The 10,896-nt window shown below is 30.9% G+C and overlaps 1 protein-coding gene across 4 annotated transcripts in view; it reads right to left on the bottom strand.

Annotated features, from left to right (window-relative positions):
* The window catches only part of alpha-Man-IIa (alpha-mannosidase 2), an 84,080-nt gene that overhangs the window by 50,650 nt on the left and 22,534 nt on the right, over positions 1-10,896 (bottom strand). For all 4 annotated transcript variants that reach the window (XM_043046189.3, XM_016073131.4, XM_071188374.2 and 1 more), the window contains exon 3: positions 3,907-4,054. In XM_043046189.3, coding sequence (XP_042902123.1) covers positions 3,907-4,054 — 148 coding nt within the window. The remainder of the gene's footprint in view (positions 1-3,906; positions 4,055-10,896) is intronic.

The following is a 10,896-nucleotide window of genomic DNA, read 5'->3' as shown; positions in this document are numbered from 1 at the left end:
GAGGATCGAGCACCGTCCCCGTCAAGGACTAGAATGGCCCTTAAAACCCCTATTAAGTCGGAACTAAGCTTAAATGAAAAAATCTTGGTCAAAGAACATAGGAAAAAATTGTCGCACTAATGTCAAAATGCAAAAAGACAAATATTTAAATCCTTTTTTTTTTTTTTTTTTTTTTTTAATTTTTAAGGTGGGTTTGTTTTTTTAGGGTCTATGTATTAGCATTGCAAAATTTAGGTCTCAACTAAAATTTTTGAGGGACTTTCTCTTTCCCTAACTTAAATCTTTTTCTTTTTTCTTTATATGATCTAAATAATTAAAAACAATTTATTTAACTGCATTAACTATTTAAAACCCTCCAAGCATTGTGTCCCTAGGTAAATTCCCTGTTATGTAACATTATTGCCCCATATGGAAAAAAAAAAAAAAAACAGGCTATTCAATGCAAGAAAGCCTAAAACTGACAGTTAGGAAAAAGAAACAGAACTAACGCTCAAACTATTTTAAAAAGAACTTTAATTTCACATACACAAAAACTCACTCATAAATAATATTTTGCGGAGAAATAAAGAATTATCATTACTTTTAAATAAAGAATTATCATTGCTCCGATAAAAAAATTATTTTTCTGACATTACAACAAAACTTACAATTATTATTTATATTTTATGCTATTTTATATTATTTTTTATATTTTATAAATTTATATTATTTTTTACTATATATGATTTTCATAAATAATTTACTCATTGCAATTGAGATTTTATATTTAAATAACTTCTAGATTATAAAATTCAAGATTCAAAGCAAAATTCAATAAATTTGTAAAAATGTTGTTGTGTGTAAAAACGTTTTTTAATAACAACAAATATTTTAAAACTTCCTACACTAAATTTTATTACGAAAACTAATTATGAGAATTCCTTTTTATCTGTCTTTTGATACGTATGCTTTTTTTCTCTTTCAGTAATGAATATATATACTACTTTAAAGAAACAAGATTCATACATTTTTCAAAATACTTTAATTTTATTTTTACTATTTATGAAGTTTTTGTAAGAAAAAAACATTAAATCATTATTTTAAAATAAAGTAAATACTTCTTTCATTGCAATAAGAACATGGAATTTAAAAGTAGACAAATTTCTTTGTAATTTATTATAATTATTTTTTAAAAACTCATATGGAGAGCGATAATTTCAATATAAAAAAAATGAATCAATTTTAACATAATTAAAAAAATAAGTTTTTTAATTTATGATCTTTGAATAAAAAAATTGCAAGATCCGGAACTCAACATTCCACCGAAGTTCCGAGTGGGACCGAACCTAGGACAACGTACCTTTGAGGCGAACGCTCTAACCACTACACCACGACTCTTGCATCTGACAAAGAAGATTTAAATTTAAATCATGTGTTTTTACGTTATTATGTTCGTTACATGACAAGTTGTAACAAATTTTTACTTTATTCAGAATTTTGGAAATTCTTTAATTTCACATCTTAGTTTAGTTTCATAAGAATTAAAACTCATAGTTTCCTTGTCAGTTATTGACAATGAGCAAACTCAATATTATCAACAAACAAATATTTATCTCCAGTTTAAATAAACAAAAATAATTATAAGTATTTAAAAATAGAATACAAATTGTAATAAAAATCTACACTGTTCAGTTTATTCAAATTTAAGAGAGACGTAAAATAATATCCTTCTTGGGCACTCACATTCTTTTTTAGAAACATTTTACCATTGAATTTACGTTTATAATCCCAAAAAATTAACGTAAACATAACTAGGCAACAAAGCGTAACTTTTTCGTTAATGAAACGTTTTTAAAAATCGGTAAAAAAATGGGTAAAATGTACACGTTAATATAACGTATTTTTAGTACTCATTTTTAACGAAATATTTAAAGGGAAAATTGATAGCGTTAAAATACCGTCATTTTAACGCATACATTTTAACGAATGAAGAAATGGTGAAAATCATCACGTGAAATTGACGTAATTTTAACGTTAAGTCCAAAACCTTATACCGAACGAACGTATTTTTAACGTTTATTTGCCCCTTCATGCTGCATGGGTTACTAGCTGCCATTTAACATGATGCATCTCAGATAGGGAAAAAGCCATTTGCAATTGTTCTGACGTATACGATGAGTAATTTAACATATGCTGAAAAAGCAGACATGCCTTACAATTATGGCCATACAAACGGTAATGGCAGAGCTACACTACGAATGCATAAAACGCAGTTTCTTGATCAACAAATGACGAATAACAGAATTTTTCATTACATCGTCAACTTAGTGAAACAGGTTTGTTTCATGTCACCAGGCATGAAGTTGGTTGACAAGGAGCTGTACACAGTCCTAGCCAGGAAGCATCTTCAACGTTGTGGCCGATAGAACCGAGTCAAGTACAAGAGCTGTTCCTCATCACATAGGTGTTAGTTATCAGACCCTTTGTAGAGCGTTAAACGAAAATTGCTTACACCCCTTCCATTTTCAGCAAGTACAAGCATTGAATACGGCAGACTATCCTCCCTACCTGAACTTCTGCTAGTGGGTGGTACAGCAATGTGTGCTGCAACTGGACTTCATAGCTCATGTGCTACTTACATGTGAAGGTGTCTTTAATGCACACAACTTCCATGTGTGGACAGCCGAAAATCCACATGCAACAACGAGTTCGTGTGAATGTGTTGGCTGGTATTATCAGCAACTTTTTTATTGGGCCGTACTTACTATCGACGCAACTTAATGGTGAATGTTATCTTATTTTTCTGAAACAGGTGTTACTAGAACTACTGCAGGATGTTCCATTGGCCATTCGTAACCGCATGTGCATGATAGGGCACCAGCCCAAAGCACTGATGTGCGCACTTATTTGAATGCAGTGAATGGGGCACGATGGATTGGGCGTGGTGGACCAGTCCATTGGCAACCCTGATCTCTTGATTATTGAGCCTAGTTTTCTTTTTATGGAGGCAACAGAAGAACCTTGTTTATGCGACTCCACTTGACTCAGATGAGGATCTTGTTGCTCGGATATCCAAAACTGCTGCACGTGTGTGTGAAATATCTGGCATTTTTTAACATCTACACTAATCGCTCAACCAATGCTGTCAAGCATGTATCACTACATGTGGATGCAATATTGAACAGTTATTGTAAACAGGGGAGAGCATTCGCCTTCCAATGAGGGGAACTGGGTTCAAATCCCAGTCAATACGATTTCCGCATCTGGCCTGCACCGACCACAGTGCTGACGTGAAATATCCTCAGTGGTAGATGGATCATGGGTTAGAGTTCCCTTGCTGTCAGGCTAACCGTGGGAGCTTCTCATGGTCTTCCTCTCCATGTAATGCAAATGCGGGTTAGTTCCATCAAAAAATCCTTCACCAAGGCCAATTTCTCCCAATATTTGATTCAGGTGTTCCCTTATCGTCTTATGGATAGGGTTCAACATTACAAGGCTATGTAGTTGAACATTAGTAGTTGTAAACCCAAAAATTGGGTCAGCTGCTCAACGACTGTTATAAAATAAAATAAAAACGTGACACTTGTCAACCACACTTACAATCAACACTTCGCTTTTCCTCTTGTCACTTATTTTTTGTGTTTGCACCTCACCACATCATTTGTGCCCATATATTCCTTTACAATAAATGATTATAACTATGTACTGTACCTACCCTTAAAGTTTGTACCATGAATTCGGGACCATCCTGTATATTTAAGATATATTAGTTTGGAAAGTATGATTTTAAGTGTTGCCATAGTAGCTTAATTTTTAGAACATTCTTAATACTTTAAGAATAACTACTAACTACGTAAAATCTTTTTTAACAGTGATAGCTACAAATTAAGAGAATCAAGGTTTTATTTTTTATTCGTTGCACCCTACCTGGATCATTATGTGAATGGGGAACAACAAATACTTTCAACTTTTTGCTTTCACTCCATTGGTTTACATCATATTCAATGTTCCACCCTTGTTTCCATACACCACCATCTTTGTTGTCAAATTCAATTTTTGCATAGATATCAGCTGTCTAAATAAAGTAAGATAAACAATTGTTAAAAAAAATATTATAAATTATTTGTGATGGAAGTTCTACAAGGTTAAAACAGAGTAAAATTTGATGTATAGGTTAATGAAACATAGTAAGCACAGATCGCTTCAAGTTAAAAATTAGCTTTATCGATTTTTGTTCTGTTATTGTAGAACTAATTTTTCTGATTGAATTTAAACTATAAAAATAAGAAAGAAATTTTTATGCTTTTCTTTAAAAGCTTAATATTTCAAAGTAACCATGTGGCAGAATTTTTTTGGGCTTTCTGTGACATACCTCTGTAATACTAATATCTTTCTGTAAGATACTTTAAAATAACAAATATACATGTTACTAATTTAAAGTAACAGAAGCGTTAACTTCAAACTAAATAAACAAATATATCAGATCAAATAAAAAAAAATTTTTATTGAATATGCAATATTTTTTTATTCTAATATTATTGGCAATATTCTTGCATTTTGTAGGAAAATATACTAATTATTTCCTTTTTAGCATTTTGTAATTCCTCATCACATTAAAAAAAAAAAATCTTGAAATCTGTAGCAGTAACTACCAAAAGAAAATGAAAGACGAAATCACGCCAATGGGACTCTTCAAAAAGGAGTTACTAAATGCTAGTTTTCATTTTGAGATTCAGTTGTTGTAATAAATAATATCGTATTAAAAATAGTATCGTATTAGAAATCAGTGGTAATAACTGAATGAAAAAATAGAGCAAAAATTTCTACAGAAAAAAAATTATTTCATTATCTTTATTTTTCATCATTCTCAAATGAAAATAGAGAAATCACAGGCATTTTTTTCCCACACCGATGCGCGAGAAAGACATCTTTTGAATATAATTCTGACGAAAAGACAAAATCTTTCGAAAATTTCTGCAAAAAAGAAAACCACATTTTTTTACTTCGCAATGGAAAAATCATCCTGCAAGAACTGATTAACATTCTGCGACAATGTCGTTGTGTCTCCACGATTCTGAAACAGTGCAAAGTGATATGAGGAAACTTTAGTTCAATTTTAATTTATTATTATTAATTAAACCCTTTCGTTACATATTATGTTCATTATATATACACAAGGGGTGATCAAATGAAAAGGTACGAAACAACGTAAAAACGTAACAGTTAAATATTTGCATATTCCGCCATGGGAGAACATGGCGAGACTTCTCGGGATGCGATTGGAGTCTCTCACTGAGATCAGAACATGCGTGGGAGCCTGCACGAGCAGGAGAGAGCAATGCTTTCATCAAAAGCGGCGTCCAAATGATGCGGCAGTCCGCATGAGGACAGGATGGCGTTCGCGTTGCAATATTTGATGATTGAGGAGCAGCGAGGTGTTACGGGGAGTACAGTTTACAGGGAGAAATGTGTCTCTGACAAGTCTGTCAGAAAATGGAGTGCCCGTTTTTGTGCAGGCCGTGAGTGTGTGGGTGATGACCCGAGACCAGGCCAGGCAAACACTGTCATCACGAGCCATCTCATCGACAAACCTCCTAGTGAGAAGTGATCGGCATGTCACATTGTGAATGTTGGTGGTGAAGGTGGATGTCAACTATGGAACCGTGTGGACAATTGTTCACGACAGGTTGCGATATCGGAAGGTGTGTGCTGCTTGGGTTCCAAAGCAGCTCACCGACCAGCAAAAGGAACTGTGTATGGGGCAAGCACTACAACATCTGTTTAGGTATTAGGAAGACCTAATGGAGTGGATCGTCACAGGTGATGAAACCTGGTGCTATCACTACGAGCCAGAGACAAAGCAGGACAGCATGCAGTGTAAGCATGCGTCGTCACCTCACCCTAAAAAGTTCAAAGCCGTGCCGTCAGCAGGCAAGATGTTGCTCACCGTCTTTTTCGATGTTCAAGGTCTGCTACTTGTGGAATTCCTCGAGCACAGAAAAACCATTAACTCCAATGTGTACTGTGAGCCGCTCCGACGCCTATGCAGGTCCATCAAGAACAAAAGACCGGGGCTGCTCATGGAGGATGTGGTTCTGCTCCATGATAACGAGCATCCACACGTCTCCAGAGTCACACACATGGAACTGGTCAAGTTCAAGCGGGAGACGTTGGACCATCCGCCCTACAGTCCGGACATGTCGCCCTGCGATTTCCATGTGTTTGGTCCACTGAAGAAACACCTGAAAGGGAATGGCTTTAACTCGGACGGCATACTCAAGGATGCTGTGAAGGACTGGGTCTCGTCACGCCCACAGGAATTCTGAGAACAAGGAATCCTGTGGCTTGTTCATCAGTGGGATCGTTGTGCTCAGGCCTATGGTGTATATTTCGAATAAAGTCTACATTTGCACCCACCGTGTCATTTTGCACCTTTTCATTTGATCACCCCTTTGTATATAGGTATCAATATTTGTATGATTAAAATTCACTTATTTGCATTGAAAGAACATTTAAGATTTAGCTCTACTGCCAGCCTTCCTCTCTGAAGCTTTGTTCTACTCTTTTACCTACCAGGTAGCAAAATTTTCTGAGCTAATCTTCATTAACCCAAAATTTCTCTGCGACCCAAGCTCAATCAAGTGGAGATTAATATTGTAAAAACTAGACTTACTTAAATTTAGAGCAAAATTTGAATTTGCAAATAGTAGATAAAAATTAAATATGATAAATTCATGTTTAAATTCAATTTGAAACTTATCTAATAATGCTTAAAAGAAAGGATGGTATAAAACCGTAGTTAAAACTGGAAAAATTAGGCTTATGCAAACATACATATAATGAGATTTGCAAAAGTATATATGGGATAGATAAAAAATTATACAATAATGAATGCTTTTTTAACTTATTTTGAAGCTTAAATAATAATACTTAAAAAGAAAAAATAAATCCATAGTTAAAGCTTATAAATACAAATCAGACGGATTATTCTATATATAAATTCTACATATAAAAACAAATCCGATATAAAATCAAATCAGAATATAAAACCAAATTATCAGATTATGAACTGTATTTCAAAATTTAGTTCAAAAATAACTTTTTAGAAGAAAATAATAACTTTTTTCTTTCTTTTTTTAAATTTTAAATATGTTTTCACCCCTTATGAATTAAACCCGTGAATTAAATTGTGCCAGAGTCCATAATAAAAACTTTTACCACAAACTAAGTTTCTGCAAATATGTTGCTGAAGCACTGCAGGTCAGCTTTGCCTGCCCGATGAATTGGTTTTGGTCATTTTGCTTGTTAGATTTCAAAAAGGGGAGAGATGATTTCTTATTGTTCATCGAGGAGGACAGAAAAGAAAAATCTTTATTTTTTCACTTGATCTCTAATTTAGGAAGCAATTTGATTTAATTTAAAAAAATTGCAAAGTCTTGCGAGCAGTTCATTATTATAATTTTTTTTAAATCTGTGACAAAACAATAATCAGCACCTGCTGCTGTAGTGGAGGGTTTCTGCATAGGGCCTATCATTTATTAAGCTTTATTTCGGTAGATAATTTTACAAGAAGCTGATGTTTCTTGCTTCAGGTAATTTATTTTCTATTTAAACATTTTTGAACATTGATAATAGAAGGGAGCATAATACAGATAAAAGTTAATGCTTTTTTTCTTAATCAAAAAGTGCAGAACTGTTTTAAGTTCTATGAGCAAAAAACACCATGACCAAGCACCTAGCTCTATTTTCAAGGCTTTTTCTTTTAACAGCAATGGTGGGAATGCCACATAATCTTGACCCTGGTTGGATGGCATGGATAGTGCCTGAGCTGGTATCCCTTTTTCCAAACTTCCGAAGTAGTAATATGTACAAAAAGATAATTTATAATAAATTTTATCTAAACTTAAAAAAGACAAAACTTAAGCATTTAAAATTTTGTACACAAATTAGAACAAAATTTTTTAGCAAAATCTCAACAAGCTTAACAGCAAACTTAAAGTTGAAAAACTTTATGCAAATAAATAAATCATATCATTTAAGAAAAGAACGCATATAAACATATAAAAAAATAAATTGAAACTATTTTTGTTGTGAAAATCTCTCTTCATGGAGCATAACATGGAAATCTGATCTCAATGCCACTAAATGATGAAAAATAAGAGTTACAAAGATTATTTTGAGAAACGGGAAACAAGAATTTCATTACTGACAGAATTTAGTTAAATTGAATGCTTAATTAATGTAAAAAATTATAGATTACAAGTGGTTTAATCCTTTTAAAAACATCAATAAATTGTTTTCAAAAAGCTTCCTTGGCATTCTCTTCGTCCTGATCACTTTACTTATTGATAATTTCTAGTTATGTTGAACCTTACTAATAACAAAAATACATCATGTTTAATCTTTAATATTATATTAGGGTGGCCACTCAAATCAGGTTTCAAATTTTCCCAAGTAAAAATCTTAAAATTTCCATGTCAGCATGTTTTTTTTGTTTTTGTTTTTTTTTTCTTTCTTTTCTCAGAGTGTAGGATGGGTACAAGAAAAGTGTCAATAATATAAAGTATTTTATTTAAAATGTTATTTTCTTAATATATCATCGTGTAAAAATAATTAGACTAAATTTATTGGGACAATTTGGCAAGATTTTGTTTTTAATATTTTAATGTTTTGAAACAACATTAATTTTAAAGAAATTAAGATAATTGGAGAAAACAGTATGTTTAGCTTGCAAAATGAATTTTATTGAATAAATATTTTTAATGTGTTACTTAAAGTAGTTTTTGCTTGAAGTGTACCTACCAAATGGCAAATACAGAGTGTCCAAAAAACCTTGGATAACCATTGTTTAATATATATTTTCAGTAAGCAAAAGAAAAACATTCCAGGAGATTATATATCAAAAATTTTTTATATTTACTGTTGTTCCCAAAAGTGTTCGTTCACTTATAACTTTTATTGAAATAGAGTATCATTCATTAATTAAAATGAATATTTTAGAATGGGTATTTAATAATAATATGTATAATCTATTCTTAGTATAACTGCATGGAATATTTTAAAAACAAAACAATAGTTTATTTTTGAGAAATCAATCAAAAAGTAACAAAAATTTTACCCCACAAAAATTATCATACACTTAAATGTTTTCAGATATTAGAATAAAAATTATTGTCTATTGCTTTAATTTTTTTATTCAATTATTTTTCATTTAATTGCTTGTTCATTTGCAATTTAGTATGGAACTTATGATAGCAAAATTATATCTTTAATTTTTACTAGCTAACTCAGTAATATTTTCTTTTAACATTTAAAAACGGCTCATAGTCGTAATAAAACAATAAACAACATTTGAAAGTTGATTATTTGTCATCACACCAGGTAAGTCAGTAATGCATATTGCTAAATTAGTTTATTGTGTCCTATTCCACAGTGTATTATGATAAAATGCTTAAAAGAACAACTTCATATGAGAGAATAAAATTAAACAATTTGTGGAAAAATTCATAAATTCACAATTGGGTGTTATAAAAGCTTCTGTAAAATTTAATAAATATTCTACTCAAAACTTCCCCCTGACAAAGAAAAAAAAAGTTACATTTATTTATAGACTTTTAAAAGTTATTGTAGATACGAAAAGAAACTATACTGAATGTTATTTTAAAAAAAAAATTAGAATATTTACTACAGGAGGATAAACTATGACTTTTGCAAAATAAAGTTTTTGTTACTTTTTGATGATTGATTTCTTAAAAATAAACTTTTGCTTTGTTTAAAATATTCAATACAGTTTAGCTAAGAATAGAATATATTTTTTAATATTTAATATCCATTCTGAAATATTCATTTTAATTAAAGGATAGTCTTATTTCATTGAAAGTCATACGTGTACGAACACTTTTGTGAGTCACTGTATTTACATTTCAATATAAAGCCATTTTATACTGTATTTAATCTAAACAGTGTTTTTTATAAAAATCATTGATCATATTTTCTATAAATCAATATCTTAAGTCAAATTTTTAGATAGTAATATTGTTTTTAATAAATAATAAACTAATGCGCCAATAAGAATAAAACTAATTCATTTCTTTTGCCTGGAAAGCATTTTATTTCTCATTTTACGCACCTGATGGCAGTACCAGGATATTTTTAAGGGAATTGTAGACAGTTAGTTTATTTCAAACTAGTTGCAGCACTAATCAAATACGTAATACATAAACAAAAGCCAAAAAAAATAGGCACTTTTATGACCGTTTTCTTGAAAATTAACCGATCATTAAGGGGCTCAGTATACAAAAATGAGCGTCGCAAATGCAAAATTGTCTAATTTTTTGTCGCATACTCAATAGAAAAAAAAAGTTACAATTCTATACATTTTATACTTTTGTTTTTTTTTTCTTATTTGAAATTAAAATATTTAAAAAATTCCAATCTAAACACATGGTTTTTCAGTATAGCAAAGTTAATTGTTTTCGTTTTTACAACTAGAAACTTACACCTGTTCAGTGCCGAACAAAATAACAAAGTTTCGTTTTCCTTCTTCCTAATAAACACATATGAATTAAAAAAAAGTTATATTTTACGCTTCTACATCATTTAATATATTTCCAATCCATTTCTTAGTCTTTGTTGGCTTTTTAGGGTAAAAGGCAGGGGCGGATAAAGCATACGAGTGGCCCTAGGCCATTCAAATTTTTGGGGCCCTTAGATTAAATTTTTTTCTAGGATATTTTTTATTTATTAAAATATAAAAGTATTTATATATCTTTTCATTTAAGAAAGCATATTTAAAATTAAAATAAATAATATCCTGGACCTCTTAAATATTAATATAATATATTAATATAATAATATAACTATTTCATATAATAATATAACTTAAATATTAATATAACTATTTCAATATATAAAATT

Source organism: Parasteatoda tepidariorum, chromosome 12, assembly GCF_982258835.1.
Source record: "Parasteatoda tepidariorum strain Cologne lab strain chromosome 12, Ptep-v5.0, whole genome shotgun sequence".
Lineage (NCBI taxonomy): Eukaryota > Metazoa > Arthropoda > Arachnida > Araneae > Theridiidae > Parasteatoda > Parasteatoda tepidariorum.
The sequence above is the reverse complement of the archived record's forward strand: the minus strand, read 5'-3'. Positions and strand labels throughout refer to the sequence as shown.